Source organism: Bradysia coprophila, unplaced genomic scaffold (assembly GCF_014529535.1).
Source record: "Bradysia coprophila strain Holo2 unplaced genomic scaffold, BU_Bcop_v1 contig_561, whole genome shotgun sequence".
Taxonomy (NCBI): domain Eukaryota; kingdom Metazoa; phylum Arthropoda; class Insecta; order Diptera; family Sciaridae; genus Bradysia; species Bradysia coprophila.
The window spans coordinates 2,209,414-2,226,233 of NW_023503807.1; the positions used below are offsets into that span (position 1 = coordinate 2,209,414).

At 38.4% G+C, this 16,820-nt stretch overlaps 1 protein-coding gene across 2 annotated transcripts; it reads left to right on the top strand.

Moving 5' to 3' along the window:
* Positions 1–2,623: 2,623 nt before the first annotated feature.
* LOC119083130 lies at positions 2,624–16,606 on the top strand. Of its 2 annotated transcripts, none has more exons than XM_037192769.1 (8): positions 2,624–3,301; positions 9,320–9,455; positions 9,519–9,806; positions 9,867–12,838; positions 14,579–15,911; positions 15,970–16,101; positions 16,176–16,319; positions 16,387–16,606. In XM_037192769.1, exons 2-8 carry the CDS (start codon positions 9,393–9,395, stop codon positions 16,564–16,566), a joined length of 5,112 nt encoding a protein of 1,703 aa, XP_037048664.1. In that variant the 5' UTR covers positions 2,624–3,301; positions 9,320–9,392; the 3' UTR covers positions 16,567–16,606. The 2 variants fall into 2 exon arrangements, with proteins under 2 accessions (XP_037048664.1, XP_037048663.1); XM_037192768.1 differs by having other exon boundaries at positions 2,624–2,974.
* The last annotated feature ends 214 nt before the right edge of the window (positions 16,607–16,820 follow it).

Below are 16,820 nucleotides of genomic sequence, written 5' to 3' on the forward strand. Positions count from 1 at the left end.
CTGTGCATTTTAGGGGCATACCGTAGAATAATTTTTTGCTTAGAATAACGTTCTGTGTTGAATTGGTCAAAACTTCAATCCCCCATTTACTTTCAATTTCTATAGATACTAACTGTCAATTTCTTACAATTCCCATTAATTCCTGTCAATTCCATTTAATTACCTCAATTACCGGATCAATTCATCTAATTGCCGGATTCGCTATACTTCCTTTCAATTCATTTCAATTCCTTTCAATTTTGGTCAATTACGTTTAATTACCAGATAATCAATTACCTGAGTGGTGTCCCCCTCGACGCAAACGAACAACGAAAGTAAATTACCCTGAAAGTACGTGCGTAACTGTGGATTTGCATTACCTTCAGTGTTTATCATACTTCGTTGATGACGCCTTATCATGGGCGCGCGTTAGCATAGCGCCCGTGACGCAAGTCCTATTACTAGAAAAAATTTCAAAAATTTTTTTTTGTCGTAGACTGCAGAACCATATATACAGCAAATATTGAAGTTCCACAATTCAAATACAAATGACTCCAAATTACCATTAAAAAAAACTAGGCGTCCGTACGAGTTCAACGAGCTATCACACGTTCTTGCAGCTTAAAATTTGGCCACGCAAAAAATCTTCCAAGAAGCCCCATTTCCATTAATTTTGGTCAATTTCAGTACTTTAAACGAAATGAAAAAATCCTACGTTACTTTGTTAGTCCGTCCGTCCGTCCGTGTGTCCTATCTTCTAAAGTCTTCTTTAGATTTTGTTGAAATTTTGGGAGTAGATTCTAGTCGTCATTCTAAGACATTCCAGAAAAAATTGGGGGGAACCGGCCTCGTTTCGGAGCTAGGGCTCCTCGAAGTTCCCATATAGGCCCCATATAAGAACACCTTTAAGTGTGTGTGTGTGTGTGGATGGGTATGGTAGAACATATTTTTTCGCTTTTGGTAAGCTCTGCTCGCCTCAATTTTTTTTCCTAAACTTAAATTTTTTTAAACTTTTTTAAATTTCTTAAATTTTTAAAATTTCTTAAATTTTTTAAATTTTTCAAAATTTTTTAAATTTTTCAAATTTTTTAATCTAAGGTCGAAGCATTATAATTTGATCGATTCTATTTATTTTTAAATAATTGTAGTTTTTCAAGAAATCATTTCGAAAACATTACAGTATAAAAGCTTACACATGCGCATTAGAGCTGTTTACTCGCGGTATACCTGCGGGTAATCCGTTAAAATGCACGCTTCTAAGCTTTTATACTGTAATGTTTTCGAAATGATTTCTTCGAAAACTACAATTATTTAAAAATGAATTAAATGAGTAGAATCGATCAAATTATAATGCTCCGACTTTACTAATTCTTCCAAAAGAACTGATATCAGTCAAAAACACTCAAAAGAGTAAAAGTGACGCAAGTCCCTGTGCATACTTCCAAAACAACTGATATCGCTGGAGGTGACGCATTCTGCGCTTGTACGCAAAAACTGTAACAGCAAAAATTTGACCAAAGAAATTCGAGAAACAAAATTTTACCAAAAAAATTTTGCGTCGCAAGTGGCAGATGTTGAGGAAAGTACTTTTAGGAATTTTTTTTAAAATAGACAATACGTCCGATTCATCTGCCACTTTGTGACGCAAAATTTTTTTGGTAAAATTTTGTTTCTAGAATTTCTTTGGTCAAATTTTTGCTGTTACAGTTTTTGCGTACAAGCGCAGAATGCGTCACAACCAGCGATATCAGTTGTTTTGGAAGTATGCACAGGGACTTGCGTCACTTTTACTCTTTTGAGTGTTTTTGACTGATATTAGGATTCGATGTTAGGACCATACTTTTCGTGTTTCAATTAACTTGCGTGACAATGCTGATATTTGAAAGCCGTCCGCAGCCGGATTGTGCTTATTTTTATGCTTCTGAAACAGTAGTTAACCTTTTAGGAACGGCAAGCGTATCGCGTTACAATCTATTACTTCATCTACTTTTTGAAAATATTTTTGTCGTTCGTGTCCAGAGTAAATGTGTTTTTTCATAGTGTTTCTCACCTTCAATCCGATTATTGGCGATTAGTTTCTGACTCAGACTCAGGTACCAAACGAATAAACAACCAAAAACCAAAACGAAATTTGTAATGTGAAGTCAATTAAAATAATTTCTTTAAATTTTGAGTTGGTTTAACTTGTCTGTTGAAAAATAAAAATTCAATTTGCAGTATACTGCTGTGGCTACTACCTTCGAATAAATATAGTAAATTCCGAAATAAGATTGTGTGGGAACTGTGTCTGTGTTTATTGGTTTTCCTAAATTGTTTCAAATTATTACTGCGGTTAATTTTACGTCCAAATATTTCATTTTAATTAAGTGATTGCCACAAATCATATCACCGCTTTTACTATTATATACTATCCAGAGTGAATGTAGAATTCTCCACACTCTTTCGCATTAGAATACTTTACTTGTAGACAACATACCGATCATATGCTCACAATTTTGATTTTTTGTTTTTTTCATCTTTCGATTTTCACACTCAGCGTACCAATCTAAAATTACACATTTTCGTGCATGTATCGTTCCTCTGTATAAATAACTCTCATCATGCCGAACAGTATAAAATCCCCGAGGTACACATTTAGTAACAAGTTTAGTGTGACTTTAGTATAAACGGTGCTTAGTACACCGAAGAACACTTTTCGTTATTGCAGTAGTTAGTCGAAACGTTTTGGATTTGTGTGTGACTTACGTTTTCGGGATCGAATATACATTCAACTCATTCAAGCATCTGTGGATTTAAGTTTTTTTTTTAACTTCGCGAATTTAAAAATTCTTAGCGCAGCGGTTGTTTGCAAATGTTTAAAAAATTTCAATTCGTAAGAAAAAATTGAAAGATTTACATATATCCATATGCTGCACATAAAGTGACGAGAGAATCAGAAGCAGAATTTATAAAATCCGGGGATATTATGTTCTCGATGTAGTGTTCATATCAAAATGTATGTGAGATATTGTGTCCACTTGATCATCAAAAATGTATATTAAGATGAAATAACAACACTAAAAATGTAGATATACATTTCATAGTACACTGCTACTTGTCTTCTCAAACATTATACGAATACAGGGTGTTCAAGTTCACGAATGATACGGATTTAGTTTGTCGGCCCAAAAATATCTTTCTTTGAGCCGTTCAGCTTTTCAATGCCAAGAAACGTTGTTGAAACAGTATATGTAAATTAAGTGAGAAACTCATCAGCCTCAACGACGTTCAGTGAAGAAAATTATTCGGAAAATCAAAAGAACAAAAAAAAAACAGCGAGAAAGTAAGTGACGACGTTCACGCGACTGTGGTTTGATTGTTTGTTCATATTTTCGTCAAGGACATCCCCGAAAGTATAAACAATGCTTGCAGGTTTCTAACTTTACTTTATTTTCGTTCATTGTTCCGTGTTCATTTTCCATCGTAATTCGGCCTTATAAATGTGACAGTTGGGATCAAAACTCGGTCTATTACATCTGTCAAAGTGACGTTTTAAACGTCAAACCAAAATTTTCATGCCAAATAGTTACGAAGCCTCTTATTGCCCCTCAATTCTATCAGTGTAATAGTCTCAGGCCCGGACTGGCCATATGGTGAATTCGGGGAATTCCCGATGGGCCTTTTGGATTTTTGTATGAGAATTTTTAATTTGTGGGCCTTTTCAAATTGAGTTGCATGGAGCCCGCGATGGGCTTTTTCGAGCCAGTCCGGTACTGAATAGTCTCATAGAAAAATTAACGATTTTGTGATTATAGATTAAGATTGGCTCACCTAGTATGTGTATACTACGTAGATGGAAGCACGGGGTTTCAGTGGGTTTCGAACATTTGGTTTTTTATGTTGCAGATATTGTAGTGTCAAATTCTGTCCAAGTTGTGACATATTTGCAAGGTATTGGCCTTTTTCACAAAGTATAATCAGCGTAACCTTCGTAAAAACAATCTTGAATCTGACAAGAGCGCGTGTGCCAACGTGTAAAAAACAAATGTTCAAAACCCACTGCTGAACCGTGGCGATCCGCTTGTCAAACGGACAGTACATAACAGGGCCTACTTTTTGGAAACTAATTTCTTGAATTTCTCGAAATTTCTCGAATTTTTTGGAATTTCTCAAAATTTCTCGAATTCGAGAAATTCGAGAAACTTCAAGAAACTCGATAAATTAGTTTCTCGAAGTTTCTTGAATTTCTCGAAGTTTCTCGAATTTCTTAAATTTTCTGGAATTTCTTGAAATTTCTCGAATTCGAGAAAATCAAGAAACTTTGAGAAATTCAAGAAATATTTCTCGAAGTTTCTTGAATTTCTCGAAGTTTCATGAATTTCTCAAAGTTTCTTGATTTTCTCGATTTTCTCTAAAAGTTTCTAAAAAGTAGGCCCTGGTACATAAACAAATTCCTTCACCTATTTGGCTAAACATTTTTGGTTTGACGTTTAAAACGTCACTTTGACAGATGGAATAGACCGAATTTTGATCCTAACTGTCACAAATGACGTCCGTTTTTTCAGTGCTGCCAACAGATTTAAATCGTTAATAACTCGCTAAATATGCGTTCTGGAGTGTCTAATGTGTGGTGTAGATGTACCCCCAATTAGAGTGTCTATTTGGAGGGGTAGAACCCTCATTTGACTCGCGAAATTCATATTTATCGAATTATTGATTCCAATTTGCTGGCAGCACTGAAATAAGTGGACGTCATTCATGAATGATCCCATCATAGGCACCCTGTGGAATAAAAATCAACTCAAATCAACGATACTTTAAGAACCTATTGTTCGAATTAATGCCAATCTCATGTGTGTTGGTTGATGTTTCAGAATGAATCCATTTATTGATCATTAAAAATGGAGCTGCTATTGTGTAATGTTAGTTTAGACTAATTGTCTGCACGATACACAATAGATTACAATCAATCAAGTAACGACACATCGACGAAACAGCACTGACCTCATAAAAACGAAATTTTTTATGTAATTTTTCCGATTTTTCTTTTCGTTGCTGTTATACACATTTTGCTAATCGTATTTCATTCGCTGATGTAGCGCACGCACAATTTAAATTAATTGAGACGATGATTTTTCAGCAAAGATCTGGTGTATAGCTAGTCACACTTTTCTTTCTGTTGAGGCAGTAACACAATTCATTATCATTAGTCATGTAGGTGAGGTATACATCGGCTAGATTCGATGTACCTTATAGCGAAAGATCAGCACAATCAAATTTGGTGCAATTTTCATTTTCTATTTAAATTTCAATTTCATTATCATAATGCAATTTCACTCTCTGTTTACTTAAGAATTTTAAGAAGTACAGGCACCTCATTTCTTTGTCCGTATGCGTCGGGAAAATTGGAATTAAGCCAAAAATGCCTCTTTCAGATGTAACGCGTCGGTTGTATCGAGAACAACTTAATACGATTTTCTACAACAACAACAACAAACACTTTTGCAATGCCTCAGTGTCGCGTTGTTATAACCATACAAATATGTTGATGTTTTTAACGAGAGTTTTTTTTTATTATTATTTATATTTAAATATGTCCACGGTATTTATAAGTCCCTTGATTTCTACAAAAAAAGAAATGAGTGACAAACGTTTGAACGCAATAACACGTTTTTGTTTTAAATGTGGCTTGACGATCACTCCTCAGAGCTTCTGCTGCACACACATACGGTTTTTGGAATTGTGGCGTTGACTTTTATATTATTTCAGATTACATCCGGTTGATGGTTGGAATTCATTGAATAGAATCGAGAATTTTTTTTTGCTTTTTTTCGTTTTTTTTTTACGAAGTGACTATTGGTCATGGCCTATTTTAGGGGTTCATGGCCCTACGTTAGTGAAGGGCCGTGACGCAAGTCCGTTCACACTGAAAAATTTTACAAAAATTGTTTCCGCAGGACTAAGGAACATATATACACAACTTTTCCGACTTTTCCCCCTTTGCTCCTACTACCCCCAAAGTATTTTATTCGTAATCTGGGCGTCCATACGAGTTCAACGAGCTATCACACGCCTCATAAAGTTCAGATTTGGCCGAGATATTAATTTTCAAACTTTGGAAAATCGTATGAAGACATTCATTTTCATTCATTTTGAAATTGATGAATTTTACCAACCTTTGTTACTCTGTTATCTGTTACGGCGAAACTTTTTAATTTACCAGTGGATTTGGCTGAAATTTTCAGGGTATGTTAAGGACGTACAGTGGGTTCATTTTAGTTCGGAACATATTTGAAATTTTTGAGAGTTCTAAAAGTCATCGATGTTCCCAGTCAATAAAGCGTTTCCAGGTTATGATATTTTGGCACAAAATTTGAAAATCCCATAGCGAATTCAAATTTCGCGCCAAAATATCATAGACCGGGAAGAACTTAATTGACTGGGAACCTCGATGACTTTTAAAACTCTGATAAATCTGAAAATGAACACACTGTAATTCTAAGAAACTAATTTGAAGGAATTTTTATAAAAGCTTATAATTTCGAAGCTATGAGCGTGTTAAGCTATTGAGCTATGAGACCTATAACTCGGAAAATATGGCAGATAGAAAGTTCGTTTAAATAACAAATTTATAGAGTTTCAGATTTCATTTGACACGTGTTTCATGGTTTTCCTAAAAAGTCGTCTATTTGGGAGCTATGAGCGTTTTAAGTGCGAGCTATGTCAGTCATAACTTGGAAAATACTGCAGATAGAAACCTCGTGTAAAAGACAAAGTTATAGAGTTTTAGATTCTAGTCGATACGTGTTTCATGGTTTTCCTAAAAAGTCGTCTATTTGGGAGGTATGAGCGTTTTAAGTGCGAGCTATGTCAGCCATAACTCGGAAAATACTGCAGATAGAAACCTCGTGTAAAAGACAAAGTTATAGAGTTTTAGATTCTAGTCGATACGTGTTTCATGGTTTTCCTAAAAAGTCGTCTATTTGGGAGCTATGAGCGTTTTAAGTGCGAGCTATGTCAGCCATAACTCGGAAAATACGGCAGATGGAAGCCTAGTGTAAAAGACAAATTTATAGAGTTTCACATTCTCGTCGACAAGTGTTTCATGGTTTGGACTATTTGGGAGCTATGAGCGTTTTAAGCGCGTCAAATTTTCGATTTTCGTCAAATTTTCGATATTCGTCAATTTTTAGATTTTATTCAAATTTTCGATATTTATCAAAGATTTGATTTTCGTCAAATTTTCAAATTCCGTCAAAATTTTCGAATTTTGTCAAATTTTCGATTTTCGTCAAATGAAAGCTGGAAGGTTGAGATCAAAGAGAAAGTTATACAGTTTTCTAAGAAGAATATTTTCGTTCAAACTGTATAGTATAATTGTCTATTATCTTCGACCAAATTCTAAAAAATCACAACTTACAAAGGAGCTGATATCGCCCAAAACCACTTGCAGTGGAGGTGTGACGCAAGTCCTGTTATCCACTTACAAAAGAACTGATATCGGTGTAGGTGACGCTTACAGATTCTACACGCAAAAAGATATGCGTCACAAATGGCAGCTGATGAGCAAAGTACGCGAAAGTTTTATCAACAAAAATCTTACCAGAAAAATTTTAGGAAGAAAATTATAATAAAAAAGTTTGCGTCAAAAAGTGGCAGATGTTGAGGAAGGAAAATTTTTATAATTGTGAAATATATTCCTTTAATGAATGGAATTCAAACGGAAGAAAGCCGAATCATCTGCCACTTTTTGAGGCAAACTTTTTTATTATAATTTTCTTCCTAAAATTTTTCTGGTAAGATTTTTGTTGATAAAACTTTCGCGTACTTTGCTCATCAGCTGCCATTTGTGACGCATATCTTTTTGCGTGTAGAATCTGTTAGAATCTATAAAACACAATTTGGACCCCATAAGGTCTCGCATCAGTACATTTTTCCTTGTACGTACTGGCCTGCGCCTAACAATCGGGTACATCGTCTAAAGCAACTTGAAACTCGCTTGTACAAACTTAGTCTAATGTATCATTCATTAATGACGTCCACTTTTTTCAGTGCTGTCAGCATCATAGAGGTAGACTACCTAGAAGAATTATGTCCCGAAATTTATTGAAAAATTACATCACACACACCACTAACACGAAAACGACAACTTTGCTTTGCTTTTGACATTATGAGCGTCCCTTTACTTTTGACATTAAGAGTTCCGTGTACTGTCTGTACACGGAGCTGTCACACACACATTCAAATATATGATTTTTCATTTTAATTTGTCAGTTTGTTCTATTGAGAGGGACCTTGTCAGCATATTTCAATCATTATTAACTCTACAAATGTGACAGTTGGGATCAAAAGTCAGTCTATTCCATCTGTCGAAGTCAAACGTCAAACCAAAACTTTTCTGCTAAATAGTTAAGAAGTCGCCTATTTTTCCTCAATTCTATCAGTGTAAGAGACTTACAGAAAAATAAACGATTTTGTAATTAGTTGGCTAGAATTTTTGGTTTGATGTTTAAAACGTCACTTTGACAGATGGAATAGACCGACTTTCGATCCCAGCTGTCACAATATGCATTTCATGAGTCAAATATGTGCTCTACCCCCATGTAGATCGAATATAGACACCTTAATTGGGGGTACAGCACACCATAGGATCTCTCACATTAGACTTACATCTGCTGGCAACACTGAACAAAATGACGTCATTTACTAATGATCCCTAACAATTGGATGTTTCTACAGAACAGCACACCACAATGTGCACAGAACAGCACACAATGTTTCTACAGGATACAGCACACCATAGGCTCTCTCACATTAGACTTACATCTGCTGTCAGCACTGAAAAAAACGGACGTCATTCACTAATGATCCCTAACAATTGGATGTTTCTGCAGAAAAAACTTGAATCTTCATTGCACAAACAGTTCTAACAATATTGAGTGCCTCGTCAAAGTAAACCTTTCTTGTACAAACTGGCCTAACTAGAGATTCCAATTGGGTGTGAATGGCGTTACATAAATATGGTGTATTTTAGGCTATTTGCTTCCTGAGTGCCAATAGTGTACTCTATGCTATTTGCACCCGGGTGTAAGTAGCGTCCCCCATTTTTTTAAAAATTTGAACAACCTTTACTAACTCAGCTCAGGAGTAATTTTCACACTTTTCTCACATCATCAACTGAGGTGTGAAGGGTGTGACTGTAATTTTCTCTGTGACTGCAGAACATTTTGCATTTTCCGCAGAAATTTTTCAATCGAAAATATCATGCAATTGACGCGACCAATCCATCATTATAATCCTAATTGCCATCAGATACGACACCCACTGAAACTCTAACAGAACATTGTCTGCTCTCTTACAGAAAACGCTTAGGCGAAACAATTATCATAAATCATGGGGAATGTAGCATGGTCCGACAGTATTGATAAAATAATATGAACCGCAAAAATGGACAAAATACTGTAGCGGGTGCAAGCACTGCGCATTATTCAACACAAGTAACTATATCCAACGTTATTGCCAAATGAAGCTCCTTGATTGTATGGACATTATCTTTGTAGTCTGCATACGAGTCTCGAAACAGTCATTCTGGATTTCATTCTTTCCTAAAATGGTTCAAAAAGGACGAACACGGTCGTTCCATTCGAAATGTTTCAAATTCAAAATCGACTAAAGACCAGCACACAAATCACTTCAGTAGCACTGACGAAATCAGAGATCTACCGACTAGTCATCCCAAAAACGGTTTATCAGCATCATCAAGCTGTGATAGTATTATAAGTACGGCAACAACTGGTTTTGCATTTATACCTCCGAATCAGTACCGACCGAATGGCAACGCCTGTCAGGTAATATCGATTAGCAGCTTGGTCGGATTGAAGAGTTAATTCGATTGTTCCTTTTTGTAGCCTGAAATTCTAATTGAAGCGGGCCCAGCGACCGACACATACCGACAGAGATTACGTGCTCATCAAAATGCAATAGAGAATGACAAGAAGCTTGAGCTGACACTGCGAAAGAAGTACAACATCTTCGATTCGGATACAATTACGTCGGTCGACTCTATTTTCAATCGATTGAACGGTAACAAAAGACCGCATTACAACGACCTAAGCTTACCACAACCGTCGACTAGCAGTCAGATAATAACCAATTCGTTACTGTCGGATGACGATACGATAGGACGAGTACGAAAGCCACATCGAAGAACTGCCAGTGATAGTTCGAAGGATAAGAAAGCTGGTGCATATTTACATGTGAAAGGAAAACGTAAAGCACCTGATCCGCCCAAAGACAATAGACCAGACAGTGTCAACAATAGACTAAGTACTTCAACGAATTCGGGAACATTATCACCTCACTCAACTCTAGGACGTAAAAAGCGGAAAGCACCTCCACCGCCTCCGAAAAATACTCAACAACTAGGGCAATCCATAAGTGAAGACTTTCCAACGGTGCTCCATAATGGCCTAATGGATGACGAAGAGATTAAGGCGATAATTCAAGGAACGTCAACCGGATTCTCTGCAATGGACAAATCTAAGGAATCATCGAGTGCTGCAGCAATTCCATGTCCAGAAAATGCTGCGTCTTCGTCAGTTCGATGTACTGATACGTTGAAATTAGAGAAAGGAATCTTAAGATCGACACGTGAAACCACAATTTGTGACGGTAAAATGAAACCCGATGACCGACATTCATCCATTTCACCATCGTCAATATCGCCGCGACCTTGGTACAAACGATCCCCGGCTAGTAACAAGGACTATGCCATTCCATTTAAGAAGGAAATTGTTCTGCGAACGATGGAAAAGCGAAAAATTAAGAAAAGCGCAAAAGAGTTGGAAAGTCCACAGTTGCCGGAATTCGGATTCTCGCGAAATTCGTCTCTGTTCGAGGGGTTCTTTTCGCGAGCACAACACGATCGTTCCGACCGGACAGACGATCAGGAAAAGCGTCGATCCGGTATCGGTATGCCGAACATTAGTGAATTGGATCGAGAAGCAGCGGAAATTGTTCTTAAGGAACAGGAACATCAACGAGCCAAGCGGCTCGAAGAGCATGAAAAATATTTCAACAAAATTGGTGAAAGTAATAAGGATGCCGGCGACAATGGCATCAAGTTTACACTGAACAACGCGTTCATTCAGAAAAGTGATCGTCAATGTGTTGATTTGAATGGAAATGAATCGAGAGGAAGTAAAATTCATTTTATTAATAGATTGGAGAAACCGTCATCGAGCATTGCGGCGGAGACGGAGAGTATTTTTAGCAACAGCGTCAACAAACTCTCTACGAAAACAGTGAATGATTCGAATGAAAAATCGTCAACAACTGTGCAACTCAAACAAAGTGAAAATAATCCAACGACGAATGTCGTGAAGAAGAATGATTCAACAACGGTCAATGGTAAACGTGTGTGGATCTGTGCCTATTGTACATTAGAAAATGCGAATTCGAGGGTGATCTGCGAAGTATGTGAACGCATCAGGCCTCCGGATAAACAGGTTGCCGGCATACCAGTCATCGATTCGTCAAAGATGTTACATAGTTCTAATCTACTACCGGCGGCGACCAAAGAAAAAGTGATTGACAAGAATCCTGATTGGGATAACAAGGCGGACAAAGTAATGAAATATTTCCGGCCCAGACTTTCTTACAATTCGTTGTCGAAATCATCGTCCGAGACATCGGTCAGTAAATCAACTGCGAAAAAGCCGACCAGCAAAGTGCCACTTTCTCCGAAAATGTTGTCAAGGCAAAAGAAAATTGGCAGCCGAATTTCGGATATGAACACGGACATAGTTCGACCGCCATCGACAACTAAGAGTACTGAAAGGCTCACCTCACCAGTTTCGCAACTTATCGATAGTTCAGCGGTTGTTACAACTGTAACGCCAGTATTTTATGCACCATCTGCGTCAGCTAAGATTGATGGCAATGACGATGCATCGAAAAATCAAATAAGCCGGAACCTTGAGGAAGTTCGGTTAGCCCGGCTTGCCAAGTTCTCACAAGACATTCGGCCGCAATCGCAAGGAGAAACTGGTAAATCTTGTGAAAAGTTAGAAAAAGAGCCAATCCGCGATTCCACGTCGTTGGAACGAGAGAAACAGCGTTTAAGAGAAATGATTCGGGCAATGAATGCTCGGGCGCTGGCCGAAAAGTATCCGGTCATACAGAAGAGTGTTTCGTTGGACGGTGACAGTTCAACGAAAGCGAAAACCGACACTGATCTCAACATAGGCAGAGAGGAATCGCGACTGAAGCCTGGCACCGGAGTTATAAAGAAGGTGCTGAATCGCAAACACTACGCAGAAGACAAGGAAATAGCCGACAATTCAAATTTTGCTAGCAGCTCAAAAATGGACAAAGAGAAACTATTTTTGAAACTATCGCCGGAACAGCCACTGAATTTAAACAAGCCACACAGACCGGATGTTCTACTGATACCCACACCAATCCAGGAACTGAACGAAGACGAAAAGAGCCCGACCCCGTCCAAATTGATAAAACAATCTCGAATTTACGCTGAACCGGAGCCGGAAGCAACAGGCGGTATAGATAACAGCAACTGTGCTGCAGGCGATAAGCCGGATTTGGTTAAAATTTCGCAGGAGTTAAACAGTTCGAAAGGATTGGAAAACTTCAAAGCAACGCTGAGGAATTCGTCCAAGCAATTTACCAACACCAATACTCTGGCGCTGAACAAAATTTTGAAAAACTTAGAGGTGGCAATTCTCGAGGGCAAACACGAACTGGCGGCTAGTCTAGCGATGGATTTGGCTAAAATGAAAGTTTCTTTGACGGTGACAAAGCAACAACAGAACCAACACAGGCTGAGTGAACTTGTTGAACCTCCGAAAGTTCAAAATGTGGTGTAAGTATTCACCTCACTGCCCACCCATCTTTAACTTTTTAAATTTTTTAATTTTTCCCTCCACACTTAACCAAATAGCAATGTAGGCTTAAAAGAAAATCGTCATTTTCTGCCCTCCACTGACTCTTCGGAAGGCTTTGTTGTGAAAAACGTTGTGTTCAAGGAGTCACAAAAAAAGTTGGAAATTGAATTTTCTCAGACCATTTGTTGCCCTCGCTACGCTCTGGCCAAGAACAACACCCTCGAAATGCAATTTCCATCTTTTTCCCCCATTGACCAATAGGGCGTATCGAATTTTGAGAGTTTTAAAGGTCGCGATAGCCTGTGTGCGGAAAACGTAGATCATTGAAAACTAAGTCCAGGCATATGGTTGATGGATCCGAAGGTGCCCGGGAAGAAGTCCCACCGGACGACTTTAACTTTCAAATGGTCATAACTCGGAAAGTTGAGAGTATTTCTGAAAACAATGTTCTAGCAGGATGTAGAGCGTTAAAAACTCTACAAAACTGCCAAAGAAACCGATAATCCAAAAGGTGTGTCTGTCGAGGTTTTCTAACATCGAAAGTTCGACATTTTGGTTTTTGACTTTTATTTCCTGAGAGACAAATTATTAAGTTTAGCTTTTGGCATGAGGTTGTAGAGGAGGTCGAGTACTACCAGTACACTAGGCATTGTCCCGGTCGGCGATCCATCCGAAACCACTTTTTCAACATTTTTGAATGGACTTTTTAAGTGTACCCACGTCGCCCACGAAGCCATTGCAGACAATGTAACCGGTGTTGTTGAGTCGAGGTATCCTTGGCCAGTAAGTGCACATAATATTCCATAACAGTAGCTGAACTCTTTTACAAAATATTTAAGAATTCGGTGTAGCACATTTTGTACTACAAAATCTGAGAAAGTGAAATTTGTGAGAAAAACAACAAATAATCGTTTGAATTAGTTATTTGACCCACGAACAGTTTTAAGAAGTCGATTTCGTTGCAAATACACATTTTTCGATATTTTTACAAAAGGTTGAACTTCGTGGTATACCGTAGTATAGTTCAGCTACTGTTATGGAATATTATGTGCACTTACTGGCCAAGGTTACCTCGACTCAGCAACACCGGTTACATTGTCTGCAATGGCTTCGTGGGCGACGTGGGTACACTTAAAAAGTCCATTCAAAAATGTTGAAAAAGTGGTTTCGGATGGATCGCCGACCGGGACAATGCTTAGTGTACTGGTAGTACTCGACCTCCTCTACAACCTCATGCCAAAAGCTAAACTTAATAATTTGTCTCTCAGGAAATAAAAGTCAAAAACGAAAATGTCGAACTTTCGATGCTAGAAAACCTCGACAGACACACCTTTTGGACCATCGGTTTCTTTGGCAGTTTTGTAGAGTTTTTAACGCTCTACATCCTGCTAGAACATTATTTTCAGAAATACTCTCAACTTTCCGAGTTATGACCATTTGAAAGTTAAAGTCGTCCGGTGGGACTTCTTCCCGGGCACCTTCGGATCCATCAACCATATGCCTGGACTTAGTTTTCAATGATCTACGTTTTCCGCACACAGGCTATCGCGGCCCTTAAAATTCTAAAAATTCGATACGCCCCATTGACCAACAACGTTTTTCACAACAAAATTTCAGTTAAGGGGAGAAAATGACTGTTTTCACGCCTGCTGTTGTGAAAACTAACTATTCTCCCCTTCTCTTGCTTACATTTTCTTTTTCCAACTTTTTTTTTTCAGAGTCGACATGTTCGTCGAGGATAAAACAAGCCGAAAGGGCCCGATTCATATTTCCATTTTTCCGACCATTTCCGTCCTGGACTTGAAACGGAAAATCTTAAGAGATTTCCAAATTCCAACCGATCGACAACAATGGATTCTGAATGATAAATTGGCCACGGACGACAAGCAATGCCTGACCGAATTCGGTATGGATGACAAATCGGTTATTTACTTATACATCCAGGACTTAAAGAGAACGAACGATTTGTCGGACGAGAAACTTTCCAATGTAATTGCCGATCCCACGAACCGATCAGATCAGGCAGCGAACTCGTCACAGTTGCCGTTAAATATCGATCAAGAGCAAGACAACGAAGAAGTCGGAGCCAAAGCGTTACCATTACCGGCAGATGAGATTCCTGGCAATCGAACCTTGAAAGTTGGTTGGGTGTGTCCTCTATGCACATTGATTAATTCACCGAGTCGTCCTGGCTGTGTCGCTTGCTCAGAAACTCGTCCTTCCAATTATGTTATTCCTGACGAGTATAAACGTAGTGCCGAATACGAAATGCCGGAGGAATTGAAGCGTTTTTTGAACGACGATTTCGATAAAGATGAAAAATTGGAAGTGACAACGAGACTGCATCCTGAAATGAGCAACGATTTGAATAAGGCGAAAGTGGTCAATCGTAAGTCCGCAGAGATACTCAACATTTCGATAACTGAACAAGAAACCGTCGCATCAAATAAGAGTTCATTTGCGTATAAATCGTCGAATCCAGTGCTGCAAACTACATCAATTGTCATGACTGCCATAACTTCCAGTCCTAATATAACAAAGAATCGATATCGCGGTGTCGATAACTACAATCCTCATGTAATGAAAAAAGCCGAAATAATTCCGACAACCAATTTCGGCGTCATCCCGAAACCAGTTACCATATCAAAGCTTCAAGAACCGCTTTCCGGTAGAACAAGTTTGTTGCCTGTTAGCCAACCTGTGTTAAAGAAACCGAACAGTTTGGATGCAGGTGCGGCCAAAATCACCTCCAAACACTACAACGAACTGTTGAGTCTTGACACCACGGATGTGGTTCCTAATTCCGAACCGTTCGAGTGTCCTATCTGCTTTATGAAATTTGGTGCCAAGGAGGGAGTGGTGTTACGAGACTGCTTGCATGTGTTCTGTCGTGAGTGTATCATCAACACCATTAAGTACAACGATGAAGCAGAGGTAAAATGCCCATACTTGGACGAGGTGTACAGTTGCGATAGTATCATCCAAGAACGAGAGATCAAGTCACTGGTTTCGAAAGATATTTTCGAGCAACACTTGGCCATTTCGCTTCGGGTAACCATGTCAGACCCGATATCATTGCCGCCGATTTAAACATTATCATTCCCTGCAGGTAGCTGAAAATAGAACCGAAAATGCGTACCACTGCAAGACTCCGAACTGCAAGGGATGGTGCATCTTCGAGGACAATGTGAACGAGTTTAAATGTCCGATATGCAAAATTTTGAATTGTCTCACTTGTAACGTAAGTTCGCCGAAACACATTGCTTGTTGCATCGTGCAAATAACTGAATAACGGTCCCCCATTTCCGTTCAAAGGTAATTCACGATGGTTTGAATTGTAAACAGTATCAAGATCAAATGAACAGTAATTGCGACAGCAATGCGGAAGCAAGACGCACGAAAGACATGCTTGCCGAAATGATTGAAAAGGGAGATGCAATGAACTGTCCCATTTGTCAGGTAAGCAAATTAAAGAACGAAAAAACAAGAAAAAAAAAATGAAAATTAAATTTCGTCGTCGTTACAGGTGATTCTGATGAAGAAATGGGGATGTGATTGGCTGAAATGTTCGATGTGCAAAACGGAAATATGTTGGGTGACTCGTGGAATAAGATGGGGACCCGAAGGAAAAGGCGATACCAGCGCAGGTTGTAAATGTGGCGTTAATGGAGTGAAATGCCATCCGAAATGTAATTACTGCCACTGAGATTATCAATGAAACATTTAGTAGTTAGGGTACTTAATCAGAAAAGGAAAAGAAATTCTAATTTTTGTTGATCGAATGAATTGTGTTGAATAAACAGATCGCACTAAATGTGTTAATACAAAACAGAATTTACTTCAACGATGGATGGGCGTTTTTCGGACAGCTTGCACTTGCAGTAAAAATGTGTGATTTCATCAGCGCCCTTGGAAGTAAAAACGCCCCACTCATTTTTGTCGTTACAGTCGTTAGCAGAT

Excerpts from the sequence above, each read along its gene's own strand:
- LOC119083130 (XM_037192769.1), top strand. The coding sequence starts at position 9,393 with ATGAACCGCAAAAATGGACAAAATACTGTAGCGGGTGCAAGCACTGCG. Across the intron at positions 9,807-9,866 it reads CGAATGGCAACGCCTGTCAG|CCTGAAATTCTAATTGAAGC; the intron begins GTAATATCGATT and ends TCCTTTTTGTAG. Across the intron at positions 16,102-16,175 it reads TGAATTGTCTCACTTGTAAC|GTAATTCACGATGGTTTGAA; the intron begins GTAAGTTCGCCG and ends TTCCGTTCAAAG.